The sequence below is a fragment of the Leishmania major genome, chromosome 34, assembly GCF_000002725.2.
Source record: "Leishmania major strain Friedlin complete genome, chromosome 34".
NCBI lineage: Eukaryota > Euglenozoa > Kinetoplastea > Trypanosomatida > Trypanosomatidae > Leishmania > Leishmania major.
In genome coordinates, this window is record NC_007286.2 from 1,836,603 (window position 1) to 1,852,728 (window position 16,126).

A 16,126-nucleotide genomic window follows, 5' to 3' on the forward strand; every position below is an offset into this window, starting at 1 on the left:
CGCTTGATTCCGGGAGGGGAAGGAGGGGGCTGTCCTTGCACCCTATATATATATATTTCCCTCCCCCTCCAGCTGTGCATGGTAGACGTTGATACAAACTACTCCCTCCTCAAACCCGTGTCTCTTTCTCACGCTCTGCCTGCCTTTTCTCCACAACTCTCTCGCTCTTTGATGAACAACACGGGCTAATGTGCAGTACTGTACAGTCATCGTTTTGTTGCTATTTTTGCCAGGGCGTGTTGGGGGGACGTCAGCGGCGTTGGTAACAAGCTGTGTGTTTGTATCTGTACTGCTTTCGGTAGCCTACCTGCGCATCATCCTGCCCTCCTCTCCTCTTTGACTGCCTTCTCGCTCTTCTTTTGGGGGGCACCTTTTAGGTGGTGGAAGTACGTGAGCTAAACTGCCACTCGTGGGGGCTTGCGCGTCGTCGGCTTCCTCTTGTTTGATCTCTTTTTTTTTTTGGTAGCGTTGCTGCGGAGTAGAGACCTCGATTTACATCTTTTTTTTTGTAAACACGTGCGAACAGACTATCTCCTGTGCAGGACGCGCACACGTACGTGTTGGCAACACCGCAAAACGAAATCGTCCCTCGACACCACCTTTCCTCTTGTGCGATTTTTCTTTTTAATCCTTGCTGAAGACGTCGCTCCAATCACTGTTCGACACGCCGTTGTGTTTCCGTGTGTCCGTCTGCGTAACCTCTGTGGTCGAGCTCCCTCTGTTTCTCGCTGGGGGAAGACCTCACCTTGTGAGGGGTGCGACTCGCAAGGTTTGGGAGTCCTTAGCCGCTAGCTTCTTCACCTCTCCCTGCTTCAAATCACTCCTGCGCACTACTCGTTCAGGACGCGCCAGTGGTGCCTGCCGAGCGACGGGTGCTGTGCTCGTCAAAGCCTGCCTCACCTCCCCCGCCGCAACGTTTTCTCCCCGTTTTTTTATGTTTCGTCTATTGTTCCCTAGAAGCTTTCGCCGTCTGTCTCTTTTCTATCTCGGAGGCACACACGCACACACAACCGAACGTATACACTAGAGGCTACGAAAACAGGAGCCATGTCGTCGGTGGACTCGGAGAAACTCGCGGCCTCCATCCGCACACTAGCCGGCAGTCGAGACGAGCGCATTGCCTTTGTGACGGAGGGGGTGAAGCAAGCAAAGGAGTTGCAGGGCAAAAGCGTGCAGGAGTATGAGATGGTGGTGTCGTCGCTGCTTATGTGTCTCGAGAGCTTTGAGGTGGTGCACGGCACGTCGCTTGATGTGCTCTGCGAGCTCACTGTTCTGGACATTCTGCTAAACCTAGACTTGTCTGTCATTCAGCTGTCGCAGTGCAACAGCTACTTGCGGCTTTGTCTCATGGCGGTGAATGAAATCCCCGTCGCTGTGGCAGCTGCAAAGACGTTTGCGCAGACGCTTAGCTACAGCATGACGACGGATTTTGTGCGCACTCAAATCGGAGAGACACTCGAGTGGATTTCGCTCTCCGATGCCAAGTCGCAGCCTCGTCGCATTTGTGGCATCTTGGTGCTCACGGAGGTCGCGTTGCGCATTCCAATGGTGATTCTGCCACGGCTCTCCGAGGTGTTCGACAGGATTTGGGACTGCTTGGTGGTGCACGACGAGGAGGTCCGCTCGCGCGCTCTGTGTCTCTTCACGCTATGCGCAAAGCTTCTGGTCAACCGCCCTGCTGCCATTCGTGCTGAGACCTGCGACTCATTGATGTCACACCTGAAGGGTAACCTCGCCTCTAAATCGAAGGACAAACGCATCGCTGGCCTCCTTGCATTCGAGCCCATCGTCATCAACTCGATCGGCACCAGCAACATACGCTACGAAGACCTCTCCACCCTTCTCGTCCCGTACATTGTGGGGGGCGGCGCGAACGTCAACGCCGAGACGCGCGAGCTCCTGTTCCGCTGCCTGGTTGTTCTCTGCCGCTTCAGTGCACCACAGTTTGTCGCGCACCAGCTCAAGGACAGCGTGCGCTTCGCGCTGGACTCCATCAACCGCAACATTCAGCGGAACACCGCCTTCGAGATGCTCTCTGAGATCATTCCGATTGTAGGCAAGGCAGAGTTTGCACCCTTCGTAGACGACACGTGTGAAGTAATCAAGACCATTTTCGAGAAGTCCCCGAGTCCGTGCTGGAAGGCGCTGCAGTGTTTCTCCATCATCTGCAAAGAGTGCCGGCCATCCAAGATGGAGACATACGTGGAGTCGTGCATCGAGAACGTGTTCGTGTGGGGACTTTCCGCGGAGCTGATTGAGTGCATGCGCGCCATCATCGAGTCGTCGAGCGCGCAGTACCGAGCAAAGCTGGAGGAGTCGCTGCTTGATATGATCTCCGTCACACTATGCGGTCTCCCATTCCGACAGCAGATCGACGCGCCACGCGTCAGTGAGAGCTCGACGGATGTGAGCGCCTCCGAGTATGAGATCTCCGTCGCCCTGAACGCCCTCAAGCAGTTCGGCTTCTCCAACTCGGAGCTCATGGGCGACTTTCTGCGCGTCTCGGTGCTGCCTTTTATCGACAGCAACAGCGTCGCCGTGCGCAACGCAGCTGTCTATACGATCGTCAAGCTTCTCATCCCCCCTGGCGAGAAAGGCGACCTCAGTATCGCACGTCGCATGTGCGTCAACACTGTCATCACGCGCATGCTGGTTGTAGGGTTGTCAGACCCCAATCCGGTGGTGCGTCAGACCATTCTGAGTGCCTTTACAGAGGACTTTTATCCATACCTTAGCGAGCAGCAGTATCTCTTTCGCTTCTATTCTGCCCTGGGTGATGAATCCATCAACTGTCGCGTGGCGGCGACGGAGCAGCTGTGCCAGATGATCCGCTATGACCCGTCTCACATTCTGCCTGCGCTACGAGAGGAGATGGTCGTTCTTCTACACTTCATTACGTCCACCTTCAATATGAACACCGTCCAAAACGGGTTCCGCCTCCTCGCCGCGATCGCGACGCGCGCGCCGCAACTGGTAGTGAACTTTACGGAAGGCATCTGCGAGGCCCTGGTGCCGTACTTTAGCACTCTCTCCTCCCGCTCCAGCATTCTCCTGTCGTTTTTGCACTGCTGCACAGCCGTCGCAGCAGCGCTCCGGAAGTTTGGCAGCACCCCCTTCTCCTCCAAACGTGAAATCGCTCTCGTGTGCGAGCTGCTGGAAACCTTGCCGGCGGACCGGTCGTATCACATCATCCGGCTGTCCTGTCTCCGCTTCCTCTCAGCAACCTTGGCACCGCTCATGGAAGGTGCCTCGCCGTACGTGCTGTATCCTCGGCTCTTTCAACAGCTCTGCACGCTGCTGCACAGAACAGAGGAGAGCGTCGATATCCGCCTAGAAGCGCTGCGGTGCATTGGCGTGATCGGTGCGCTGGACTCGCACGTGTTCCAGTCCTTCAATCTCAACGAGAAGGAGAAGGCATGTGAGATGAGCGCGGTGGTGGTGGACAGGGTGACACACGTGAAGTGCTGCCGCATTGTGCTCGGCGCAGTGGCGGCGCTGCTTGACCCGGAGAGCAAGCGCTCCGCCGGCGCGCGCGAAGGGCTGCTGCGCACGGGTGTGCAGACGATGCTGAACATTTTTGAGCATATTCCATGCTCCAAGAGTGAAATCGGTCTCGTGATCGGGCCGCTGGCCCGCGTCATCCGGCAGCTGCCTGGCGGCCGCCTCTTTGCAACCGTGCTCTTCGAGTTCTGCAACATCATTCGCTACGCGGGTGCGGTGGTGCTGAACGATTTGAACGAGATTTACCGCGTATTTGACAACGTATGGGAGTTGCAGGTCAACTACCGGTTTTTGGCCGTGCGCATGCTCTCGTTTGTCGCCAACTTCGAAGCCTCCGACAATCGACACTACGGCCAGCAGCACTCCCGCATCCTGCCGCAACTCTTCGACACGCTCAACCGTGCTGACCTCCGCGCCGACCTCAAGTACGCCGTACTTGAGTACATTGTGCGCCATGTCGACACCCTGCAGCCGTGCACGGAGGCGGCGGTGGATAACCTCCTCGGCGCCCTACAGAACCCGGCAAATCCGCTTGACTTTGTGAACCACTGTGTGGTGACGCTTAAGGAGATCTGCCTCAAGCTGTATGTCGATGAGCTCGTCGGCGCTATTGTTCGATGTCTGCTGGCATGCCTCTCCGTCGACCTTGCACGCAAGACACGCGGGCGCGATAGTATTGCTCTCTGCAACAACATCATGGGGGTCTTCTGTGTCCTGATCGAGGAGCTGCAGGGCGATTTTCTCAAGCACTCAACGTACATTATTCAGGCCTTGAAGAACTACCGCATCACAAACACGGAGTTTGGCGTCATGAACAACCGCGTCGCCACCGGCCTCCGCTGTGCACGCAGCCCGATGTCGATCCAGCAACAAAACGCGGAGGTTGCCGCGCTGCTGAAGACATGCGAATCCGTCGTGATGAAGAGCATGTCGCGCATGGGCGAGGTGTGGAGCTACGCAAACCTCAACGACGACAACGCAAATGCAGGGATCGCCGAGGAGCGCACCATGCCTATCAACGAGCAGCGTCTCATCAGCCCCATGAAGGTCGTTCCCCTCACGAAGGAGGAGTGGGTCAAGTGGTCGGACCAGTTCGCCATCACGCTGCTGCAAGAGTCGCCGTTTCAGGTCTTCCGCTGCACGGCGGTGCCCATCGGCATCAACGCAGCCCCGCTGGTCGAGAAATCGACGCAGTTTGTGCAAGACACACTCCAAATCGCCTTTCGCTCCATGTGGAATTACGCGAGCTCAGCGCTGCAAACCGCTATCACAGACTTTTTCCGGCAGTCGTTTCGTCAGGCAATGATGTCGACCACTGTCCCGGCGGAGGTGGTGACGATGTTGCTTGGCATCGTGGAGTACATGGACCACGTTGGCGAGGCCTTGTTCATCTCGTACAATGACCTCTCCGAGTGTGCGTGGAACCGCGGAATGCTGGCCAAGGCGCTCTTCTGGCGCGAGGCCGCGTACCGCGACGACCCTGTCGGCACCGTCGAGTCGCTCATCTCTCTCTACAGTGAGCTACACATGGTGGATTCCTCGGTTGGAATCTTGAACATGACGAGCGAGGAGCAGCGGCGCAGCCTGCTGCAGACAAGCCTGGTTAAGCTCGCGCGCTACACGGAGGCGCTCCAGCTGACACAGCAGGAGCTGGAGCTGGAGGCTGCCCCGTCGGAGGCGAGCAGCTCGGAGAGCTTATCCAAGGCCCGCGGGTACAAGAACGGCAGCCGCGGCTGGTCTCGCATGCTGCACTACACGTCCAACAGCGATCTCACCCCGTCCTCCTTAAAGGCGGAGGAGAGCTGTCGCGACCGCCGCGTTGAGGTGAACGCGCGACTGATGTTGTGCCTGAGCGAGCTTGGCGAGTACGACAAGGTGCTGGAGCAGTGGGGCAGCATGCTCCACAACTGCAAGGACCGCGTGACAGATACAGACGAGATGCACGTGCTCTTTTTTGTCTCGCAGTACGCCGCAGACGCGTCGATCCGGCTGCAGTCGTGGGACACACTGGAGCACGTCCTGGACTGGTTGCCGCCGGACATGGTTCTCTACCACGTGTCGAAGGCGGCTCTGGAGGTGGTGCGCGGCAACTACGACGCCGCGCTCGTCTCTGTGACGAACGGGCGCAAGGTGCTTCTGGAGGATCTGACAAGCCTGCTGCACGAGTCGTACGCGCGCGCCTACGAGGGGCTGGTGGTGGCGCAGCAGCTGACGGAGATGGAGGAGGTCATCATCGCGAAGCAGACGCAGAAGGCGCTCAGCTCTGCCGCACACATACCGCATCTCTGCCATATATGGGAGCAGCGCATTCGAATGATGCATGCGACGGTACCGACATGGAAGCAGGTGCTGGGGATCCGCGGCCTACTCATCTCGCCCCATGAAGACGTGAAGACACGCATCCAGTTCACCAAGCTCTGTCGGCAGGAGAAGGCGGGACAGCTAGAGAAGTTTACGCTGGCCGAGCTCCTCGGGTTCGCAAACCCGACCCTGGAGCAACTCACGAGCCGTAATGTGAACCCACGCGTGGTGATGCAGTACATCTCATACCTCTCCGACACCAACGCACTTGGCCCCGGCAGCGCCTTCGGAACCGAGAGCGACCTCATCAAGAAGATGATTGACGTGCACACCAAGGCGCAAAACTCGGCAGTGTTGGCGCGGGCCTACACGCGCCTCGGCAGCAAGGTCGATCTCATCGAGTCGGTGCAGTGCTTCAAGACGGCCATCATGTACGACCCACAGTGGTTTCTGGCGTGGCGTAAGTGGGCCGAGGCGAACGCGCAGCTGCTCCAGACAGACAAGGGCGAGGAAACGTGCCGCAACGCGATCGAGGGCTTTATCCGAAGCATTCAGCTGGGGACGTCCGACTCGACGCTCATTCAAGATGTGCTCAAGCTGCTCACGCTCTGGTCGAGCCACTGCGACTCTGATCACAACTTGAAGGAGCTGCGCGAGCGTGTCTTCGATGTGCCGTCGCGCGTGTGGCACCTTGTGGTGCCACAGCTGGTCGCCCGGCTCGACACCGGCTCCGACGACAGCTGCCGGCTTGTGGCGGATGTCCTGACCAACGTGGGCTACGACTACCCCCACACATTGGTGTACCCGCTGAACCTGTGCACCATGTCTGATTCGGAGCGGCGTAAGAGGTACTCCAATGAGGTGCTGGGTAAGCTGCAGGAGCGGTATCCGGTGATTGTGCTGCAGGGTCGTCTCATGATTGACGAACTCATCCGCGTCTCGGCCCTAATCTACGAGCAATGGTACGACAAGCTGGAAGCGGCGGCGACCGCCTTCTTTGGCCGTCGCAGCACCGATGAGATGATACGCACGCTGCTGCCGATTCACGAGACGTTGACACGGGTGCCGGAGACGGTGGTGGAATCTGAGTTTCTGTCCAAGTACAGCAAACGTCTGACCGAGGCCCGGGATTGGCTGCGGTCGTACTCGTCAACGCGTTACACCGGCGACATTCAATCTGCATGGAAGCTGTACCACAGCGTGTACTGCAACATCGACAAACAGATCAAATCGAGCGACACACTACAGCTGCAGTTCTGCAGCCCGAAGCTGTTCGAGGCGCGCAACCTCTCCATCGGGATCCCCGACGCGCGGCCTGTTCGCGAGGAGTCGGTAGCGAAGGTGAACCGCTTTCAGAAAGACATCATCGTCATCGCAAGCAAGCAGCGGCCGAAGCGGATCGGCATCATCACGGCGGAGGGGAAATTGCAGAAGTTCCTGCTCAAAGGGCGCGAGGATCTGCGCCTGGACGAGCGTGTCATGCAGCTCTTCTCGCTAGTCAACATCCTCATGCAGTCCGACTCGAGGGCGAGCAAGAACTTAGGCTTCCAAATCCAGCGCTACTCTGTCACGCCGCTCAAAGACAACGTCGGTATCATTGGCTGGGTCGACGGCTGCGACACGCTGCACGAAGTCGTCAAACACTTTCGCGAACGCAAATCGATCCCGGTTGAACTGGAGATGCGTATGCTGGACCAGATCATCACCTTTGACAACTCCAAGGCGTACGACTATCTGACCATCATGTCGAAGGTAGAGGTACTGGAGTTCCTCTCCGATCACACCTCCGGGCAGGACATTCGCAAGGCCATGTGGAGCACATCGCCGAACTGCGAGGTCTGGTACGATCGACGCCGCATGTACACAACGTCCTTGGCAAACATGAGCATCGTAGGCTACATTCTCGGCCTCGGCGACCGCCACCCAAACAACATCATGCTGCAGCGCGCGTCAGGATTGGTGGTGCACATCGACTTTGGTGACTGCTTTGAGGTGGCCATGACGCGCGATAAGTTCCCCGAAAAGGTGCCGTTCCGGTTGACACGTATGTTGCGCAGCGCACTCGACGTGTCGGGCGTCGACGGAGCCTTTCGTGCCTGCTCGGAGACGGCGATGTGCGTGTTGCGCGAGGGTAGCCACAGTGTGCTGGCCCTCCTCGAGGCATTCATTCAAGACCCGCTTATTTCGTGGCGCCTCATCAACAGACATGGACAGGAGCCTGAGTCGTCGAACGATCACAAGACCATCGAAGAGCAGGTGAACATTGCCAACATGCGCAACGCCACGTCAGCGGCGGAGGCAGAGTCCATGTGTGACTCGTTCGGGCAACGCGATAGCGGTCCGTTTAGTGTCGCAAAGCACTTGTGTGGGGAGGAGGTGGATGTGGTGCATCAGGGTGTGTTCATCGTCAAGCGCCTCAGCTCCAAGCTGAAAGGGCAGGACTTTATCTCGGCTGGCACAGAGCTCCTCGACCCACGCACGCAAGTAGGGCAGCTCATTGAGGAAGCCACAGACGTCACCAACGTGGCACAGTCCTGGTCAGGATGGTACCCGTTCTGGTAGAATAGCACCAGCGGCACTGCATCAAAACCACACCACCACCACCACCACCATCACCGTTAGCGCCCAGGCCGGCAGACGCCATGTCGCATCCCTCACTCACATTCGATGGTTGTCTTCTCGCTCCCCTGCCGCTGCCCAGGTCCTTCTCTCCTTCCTTGTAGCATGTCTGCGTTTGTGCTGATCCCTTTGGCTCTCGCTCACCTTTTGCGGGAGCGATCGTTGTGATGCCCCCCTTCCCTCTCCTCCCCTCATCTCCCACCTCTCCCCCTCTCCATCCATGACTGGTGTACCACGTCAAGCCCTGTTCTCGTGTTGTTTTTTTCTGCTTCACGTGTGCGACACTGAAGTCGCTTGTACTGTCCCCTCTCGCCCGCGTCTGCAGTGAAGGCGGGTGAGCATCCGCAAGTGCAAAGACAAGTGAGCATCGTGAAAGGGGCTGCTCGGCAGTGTCCAGCTCATCACTCGAGGGCATGGGGTACTCGACGTGTTCAGATGCGGTTAAGGTGACCTGTATCTGCGTCCTTGCTGGATGGGCCCTGCCTTCACACGGAAACTGCGTGCCACGTAAAGCAGTGAATGCCACGCCGGCACTGCGTGCAGACGTGTCGTTCACTGCCGCTGAAGCTCTTCTTTCACTGCACCTTCATGCTTCTCCGCCCTTTTTTTGCGCCCGCTCCCGGCCGCCGCATTCACGCCTCCCTCCTCCTCCTCCTCGAGCCGCGCCGTTTTCCTCCCCTTTCGCCGACGCCGCCAACTACGTCGAACGTCACTCGCCCACCAAAAACTCCACTACTAGCTCCCTTCTCTCTCTTGTTCACTGTAGCGGTCCCTGCAGGTTGGTAGAATCGAAGCGGCGAGCTCGTTTAGCTGGCCTCTGATGCCTGTCAGGCAACGGCTCTGCAGGCTCCTCGGCTAGACTACCGTGCCTTATCGATAGCTTCGCGCCGGAGCGGCACTTCACGATGGCTGCTCTCGGGTCGGATGTGCAGGCCACCAGTGTTGAGCTCGTCTCTGTGATTGAGAAAATGAAGGAGCGCAAGACGTTGCTTGAAGAGCAAATCTCTGCCGAGGAGGCTGAGTACGAGGGTGTGCTTGCCGAAGTGCGCGCTATGCAGGAGCGACTCGCCGTCCTGAAGGAGAGTCTCGCGAAGAAGCAGGCGGTGCGAGCGGACTTGGAGCGAACCATATCGGAGACGTACTCGGCGTTCAAGAGCATCCTAGACGCTTCGAAGAAGCTGCTCTCCACCGCCAAGGAAGAGTCATTGGCGCTCAAGGCGCAGATAGAATGACACCGAAACTGAGAAGGCCCAAGAAGCGATGAGGCAAACAACCACAAGATAAACGTGATCACTTCGATGGACGACACACACACACACACACACACACGCACGCACAAGCTGTGCACTTGTGTCGTCCAGCTAGCAGCGCAAAGAGGAGCGACACAGCCGCAGCGTCGTCGCCTATGCCTTCTGTGCAGTGCACCGCTGCGCCAAAGAAGAACAGCTATATCCCTGCTTCTCCCAGTGGCACCCAGTTATATCTGAGGACTGCGGTGTGTCGCATCTTGCAACACCGGCGTCCGCTGCGCCGGTTCTGACTGCCATGCGTTGCTGCTGCTCCTCTTCTCACGCCTTTCTCTCTCTCTTTCCCTCACTCTCCCCCAGTCCCGCTGAGACTCCGACGCGCAGTACGAAAAGGGAAAGGAACAAGGAGAAAACCAAACAAATAGGAACGAAGGAGCCACCGCAGCCGCGCGCTCACCATCCTCCACTCCCCCTCTCTCCAACACCTGTGTCCCTTCCCCTACACAGGCGCACCACACAACAAAGGACCAAGCACAACCACGCTTTCTGCAGACAAAAGATGGACGCGCCCGCTGCGTACCCTCCGTGGGAGGAAGAGAGCAACGATCTCGCCAAGTTTGGCTACCGGCAGCAGCGATTTCCGCAGGCAGGATATAGTCGCTTTCCCGTGGCTCAGCCCCAGCCGCGTCCACCGCAGCAACCGCAGCCGCAGCCGCAGCCGCCGCAGGCGGCACTGCCGCAGCAGGTCGCCCGTCTGGAGCCTAGCCAGTACCCTGATGTGGTGCGGGAGATGCTGATGCACATTCAGAACTTGTATCACCAAGACACGCGCGAGCGAGCCATCTTGACCTTGTCCAAGAAGCGTGAGAAGTTCACCTTACTCGGTCCGACCCTGTGGTACAGCGTCGGTGTCATGGCGATCTTTTTGCAAGAAATCGTATCCATGTACCCCCTCCTCAACACGCCCTCCTCGGCCCCGGTGAAGCCGATCATCAACCGCGTTAGCAGTGTGCTTACCCTGCTACAGGTCATTGCCCAGCACGACGCGTCGCGGCGGCCCTTTATGGAGTCCAATATTTGCCTCTTCCTTTACCCGTTTCTGCGCGCCACCCCAGCAGAGCGGTCCGAGGTGCTGCGCCTGACGTCACTTGGCGTCATCGGTGCGCTAGTCAAGGCGGACGACCCGGCCATCATCTCCTACCTCCTCAACACAGAGATCTTCCCGATTTGCCTGAAGATCATGGAGCAGGCGATCGAGATTTCGAAGATAATCTCTACCTTCATCATCCAGAAGCTTCTGATGTCGGACCAGGGCCTGGTGTACGCTTGCCAGAACCCCAGCCGCTTCACCGCTGTCGCCGACGTCCTGCATCGCATGGTGGCCGAGAAAGGACCGCAGAACGAGCACGTGTGCGGGCCGCGCCTTCTGAAGCACATCATCCGCTGCTACCTTCGCCTCTCTGAAAACGAGCGTGCGCGTGAGGCTCTGCCCAAGATTCTCCCCGAGGAGCTGCGCAACAATACCTTTCAGGAGTACCTGGACGAAGACATCAACATGAGGAAGTGGCTCCTCCAGCTGCTCGTCAACATTGGAGATGAAGGTGCGCGCCGCATCAGCGAAACCGCGAAGCATGCACAGTAGTAGCCAAGTGGGCACTCCTCCCCGCCCCCATCGCCTCCGTTAGCGGGCACCGTGGTGTGACATTTACGGCTGCTCCTTCTTCGTTGTTGCTGTCGGTATTGTCTTCCTCTTCGCTCACACACGCGCGCGCGCTTCATTATTATTATTGCTCTTATTGCCTGCGTCCGTGCGTTCCTGCCTCTGAGTGTGCTTCGCAGGTTTGGCGCGCCGACGTGTAGCTGCGGATTTCCAACATTCGCCTCGCTCTCTCACCGACTTCCAAACTATCCTTTCACGCCTTCGTTAGGGCAGTGTAAGTTGCCGCGACGACTCTTGACAAGATCTCCGGTGCGACCCCCACAGCGTTTGCTTTCTCTCTTTCTTTTTGTGTCTCCCGTTTTGGTGTTGCCATGTGTGTGTGTGTCTGTGTATGGGTAGGTGAATGTTTGCCTGTCTTGGAATAATGTCCCGCTTCATAGATTTCCGCGTCCTGAGCAGATTGCGGTTTTGTGGGAGCGAGTGTGCACCTGAACGGCGTGGGCTGGTCCATGCCCTTGTCTGTTGTAAGAACCAGAAGAAAAAATATATATATGTATGTGTCTCGCACGCCTATTGGGCGTGGGGCTCTTCGCTGCGCAAACAAGGCAGGAAAGTGAATCACACCAGGGCACGTGTCGTTGTAGGAGCTCACCCTACACGCCGCCCCGCGCCCCGAAAACTCTGCCCTTTACGCCGTCCTTCACCTTTTTTACATCACGGCTCGCTGGTGGCTATCCTGACGGAATCCTATCACCTCGTGTATGCAGTGAGGTCCAAGTATGTGCGGGGATACAGCGGCACAGCACATCCTTGGTGAAAGCCTGAGTGATACTTAATTACCACCTACCCTGGTATGCGACATCCGTGCTCGGCTTCTCGAATCCCTACCACGTTTTCCCTTCTCCCCCCTAATCCACCGTTTTGCCTTCTCTCTCTCTCTTTCCTTTTCCTGAGATGGGTGCTGCGCTCTCTGCGCTCTCTGCGCGCTGCATCACAGCGACACCCGTAGCACCACATAAGGTCGAGCGCTAGCTCGTTCACACCTATTCACGCGACCTTTTGGCGCCTCATAGGAATGCAGTCCAAAGGCGTCGAAACGGGCAGTTACAAGCCCTCCTTACGGGTCGACATCGGCTCAGCCGACAACGCCAAGGAGGAGCCGGCAAACGTTACGGAAGGTAGCCCTCACAAAGTAATAACCCCGCATGTATCCACAAACATCTTTGTGGCCGGCATTCCGTCCACGTGGGACGATGACGCTCTGCGAGAACGCTACAAAGAGTTTGGTGAGATTGTATCGACAAAAGTAGTCAAGAACCGCCACTTTGGCTTTGTAATGTTTCGGAAAGCGGAGTCTGCGCACGCAGCGATCAACGCCACACACCTGACACAGCCAACTCCCAACTGTGGCACCGTCCTGCACGTTTCTATTGCCATGCATGACGAGGGACTCGATGACCACCCTAATGACCGCCTTTTCATTCGCGGGCTGCCGCAATGGGCGACGAAGGAGCACCTTCGACAGATGTTCGCGCCCTACGGTGTCATTACCGAGTGCGCGGTTCTCATGAATCCCCTCGGGCAGTGCAAAGGATCTGGCTTTGTTCAGTTTTCCTCACAGCAAGAAGCCACTGCCGCCATCAAGGCGCGGGACTCCATTAGCATGGACAATTGGCCCAACCAACTCGAAGTGAAGTACTCGGAGTCGGCCGAGGTGCGGCAGATGCGGCAAGAGCGCAACCGCAATCGCCAGCGGCACTGGCTCCCGTCACCACAGTATCGCGGCGGCAACACCCCCAGCTCCCTCCCTTCGCCCTACCCGGGGTTTTCGCCGCCACTCTCCCTTATCCCGTCTCCGCAGGCGTTTCCAGTGATGAACGCGATGCCGTTTTCGATGGTGTACTCGCCAACACCAGCCACTACGGGTGCCCCGACGCAGATCGTCTACCCCCAGCCCATCTACCAGACCATACCACCCTTCTACTCGGCATCTGCAGTGCCTATCCCAGCACCGATTCCGCTTCCTCAAAAAGGCGACTTGCACTTTAGCGGCCCGCCGTTGACAGAGGAGTTGCTGCGTCTTATGCTGCAGTCCTACGGTGAGGTGGAGGCAGTCAAAAAACTAGATAATGACACCGGCATCGCGGTGCGCCTACGAGACGTGACGAAGCATGCACTGGTGGTGCAACAGCTGAACGGCTCGCTCTTTCCGACAGGGCAGTTGTTGGCGGTCGGTATTTACGCGTAGCGCCCACTTCTTGTTGTTTTCGTGAGCGAGCACGAGCAAGGAGCCACAGCAGCGGGAGCGCCAGCGCGCACGCGCTCGCTTGCGCAGGCACGGATACACATGGCTGGAGTGCTACTGCCAACACAAGGAACCGTTGTTGTGTGGGAACGGAAATGGTAAAAGTGAAGCTCACCTAAAAGGGAAAATAGTGAACAAGCGAATGCTCGCTTCTCTACCGAAGCGCAAAGGATTGAGAGGGACAAGTGATGTTCCAAGTAATGTAACCGTCAGTGTCGACAAGAAGGGGCTGGTGAGGCTTGTCTCGATGAATTCGCACGCGTGCGTGCGCGTACGCGGACTAATGGGTGGGTTGCAGAGTGTGCTGCTTCACATGCGAGTAGCAAAATGAGTGACAGCAACGTGGAAGGAGATGGCGTGCGCGCGCCTGTGATGCAGGATGCCGCAGTTGGCTGAGGCGTCACCTCACTGATCTCTCCTTTCGCCCTGCTTGCTTTTCGTGCGCACATGTGTGTGTGTGTGTGTGTGTGTGTGTGTGTATGTATATGCGTGTGTGCATTGCGTTGTTGCAGCGTTACCCTGAACAGCTCTCGCGGTTTACATGCGTCAGACTGTCACACATCACCAACGCAGCGTTGCGACGCATGCAGACTCGTAACTGGTTTCTTCAGACGGATGATTGCAAGCATTCACGCGGATGTTTCGTTTTTTTTGTTTGTTTGTTTTTGTCGGAGGGGCTCTGACCACTGCGTCACACCGTAGGCAACGCCCCTTTGCCACTGCTACCTTCACACATCCACCTCTCGTTGGTTTTCTCTCGTCCAGGTCCCTCTTAAGGGGAGCATCTCGCTCGTTCTTTTCCTCCTCCTCTTTTTCATCGTTTCGCTCTTCACCGTATTGCTAAGCTGTGTGCATATCTGTTTGTGTCCCCGTGAGTCGGCGCGTTTGTGGCGCACCGTTGTAAGGGACTGAGGGGAGAGAAGGACTCCAAGAAGAGTGATTGGTCCCTCTGTTTTGTTTATTTTTTGTCGCGTCTACTTTTGCTCCGACATATATGTAAATGGAAACGATCAACGGAATCTTGGCAGCATCAGCCAGCAAGGACGGTGGCACGCTCGAGAGAGCAACGTGCCACTTCTCCCAATGATAATGTTGCATGAAGCAGTACGGGCAGCCGTACGGCGTACCGCGCATGCGGCGACCCCTTCGCCTCTCCGTGGCCCCTTCCTTCGCAGCGCGTGCGTCTCTCCTTCCCTCCCAGCCTCGGGCGGTGACGGAGTGCTGCGACAACAGCATTCGTGCTGCTCTGGAGAAGCGCGCGACCTTCTCGTGAGAAAGCGCCTGCTTCTGCAGCCCATCTCGCCTCCTCCGCGCCGCCAGCGCCGATCCATCAACTCGGTTTGCCCATAACTCTCTCGTCTCTCTCTCTCTCTCTCTCTCTCTTTCTCTGTGTATGTCTCCACCATTCTCCGCGTCTCCACCTTTCTTCTCCTCCATCGGTGTTGAAGCAAGCGGAAGCGACGGTTTATCCTTGTTGTCCCCTTGCGCTGAACCATGGGGTCGAACTTCTTGGGGTACTCAGATGAGGATCACGGGCTCGCCTCGGTGTGGGGTCGCCTCATCTTTCTCTCGTGTATTACAACGGGGATCTTTTACGTCATATTCGGCCTCTTTGCGTGCCGCCGGCTCATAGTGAAGGACATTCGGTGGCTCCTCATGGCGTTCCTCTACTTTTCCATGGGCGTGTGTCACGCCTTTTTCACCCTGACACTCCTCTGCTTCGCCATTGCTTGCGTTCTTCACACCTTTGAGAAACCAATGCAGAACGGGGAAATGATCATGTACTCCGGTATCATGACCATCGTCACCATGTACTTTGCCTGCGGGCGCAAGACCATCCTTTACTCTCTTTGACCTCGCGTGGGCTACCATACATTTCACACGCACGCGCTACAGTGCCCGACTACAGTGCTGCGTGGACGCCTGGACCCTGCAGACGAACGAATTGCTGCAAAGAGTGAACCAATATGAAAACAAATCGTTGTGATCTCCATGGCCACTCACCTCCCCCCTTCCTGTGCTGTTCGCGCCTCGCGCGTTCCTCGTTCACTTGCCGAAACGCACCAGAGGCCGAAAGATCGGCAAAGGGACGTTAGAGTGTGCGATGAGGGCGTGAACTCACAAGCATCTCTGCTCGTACGCACTACTCTGCCTCTCGGGCGTGCCAGCGGTGCGGTGCGCAGCAGGTCCTGGGCTCTCTAGATCCTCTTCCTACATGCCAATGTGCTTAATCAACTGTCGAGCTTTCCCACCGGCTCGTCCCTCTCCTGTATCCTTTTTCCTCCTCTCCACGGTGATCTTCTCTCTCCCTCTGGTGTGTGTGTATATATGTTGATGTGTCTGCGTCCTCCTCCAATGGCTCTCCGACTGGTGGTGGTGGTGGTGGTGGTGGTGGGGCCTACAGTCTTACACGGCAAACAGCTATTGCGCACTGCGCAGGCGATCTGCCTCCCCGCCCCTGTCTTCCCTCTCCTCTTTTATCTCACCAAAACG

At 57.4% G+C, this 16,126-nt stretch overlaps 5 protein-coding genes across 5 annotated transcripts; all 5 read left to right on the plus strand.

Annotated features, from left to right (window-relative positions):
* Nucleotides 1-1,047: 1,047 nt before the first annotated feature.
* Nucleotides 1,048-8,364, plus strand: TOR2 (putative target of rapamycin (TOR) kinase 2; the record flags this gene model as incomplete). The annotated part of the gene is made up of 1 exon (XM_001686508.1): nucleotides 1,048-8,364. One exon carries the CDS (start codon nucleotides 1,048-1,050, stop codon nucleotides 8,362-8,364), a length of 7,317 nt encoding a protein of 2,438 aa, XP_001686560.1.
* A 962-nt stretch (nucleotides 8,365-9,326) lies between these two features.
* On the plus strand, nucleotides 9,327-9,653 carry LMJF_34_4540 (conserved hypothetical protein; the record flags this gene model as incomplete). Its single annotated transcript, XM_001686509.1, has 1 exon — nucleotides 9,327-9,653. The coding sequence occupies one exon, from the start codon at nucleotides 9,327-9,329 to the stop codon at nucleotides 9,651-9,653; it is 327 nt and encodes a 108-aa protein (XP_001686561.1).
* Nucleotides 9,654-10,227: 574 nt separating this feature from the next.
* LMJF_34_4550 (cell differentiation protein-like protein) lies at nucleotides 10,228-11,310 on the plus strand (the record flags this gene model as incomplete). Its single annotated transcript, XM_001686510.1, has 1 exon — nucleotides 10,228-11,310. One exon carries the CDS (start codon nucleotides 10,228-10,230, stop codon nucleotides 11,308-11,310), a length of 1,083 nt encoding a protein of 360 aa, XP_001686562.1.
* A 1,093-nt stretch (nucleotides 11,311-12,403) lies between these two features.
* LMJF_34_4560 (RNA-binding protein-like protein) lies at nucleotides 12,404-13,576 on the plus strand (the record flags this gene model as incomplete). Its single annotated transcript, XM_001686511.1, has 1 exon — nucleotides 12,404-13,576. The coding sequence occupies one exon, from the start codon at nucleotides 12,404-12,406 to the stop codon at nucleotides 13,574-13,576; it is 1,173 nt and encodes a 390-aa protein (XP_001686563.1).
* A 1,551-nt stretch (nucleotides 13,577-15,127) lies between these two features.
* LMJF_34_4570 (conserved hypothetical protein) lies at nucleotides 15,128-15,487 on the plus strand (the record flags this gene model as incomplete). The annotated part of the gene is made up of 1 exon (XM_001686512.1): nucleotides 15,128-15,487. The coding sequence occupies one exon, from the start codon at nucleotides 15,128-15,130 to the stop codon at nucleotides 15,485-15,487; it is 360 nt and encodes a 119-aa protein (XP_001686564.1).
* Nucleotides 15,488-16,126: the final 639 nt, after the last annotated feature.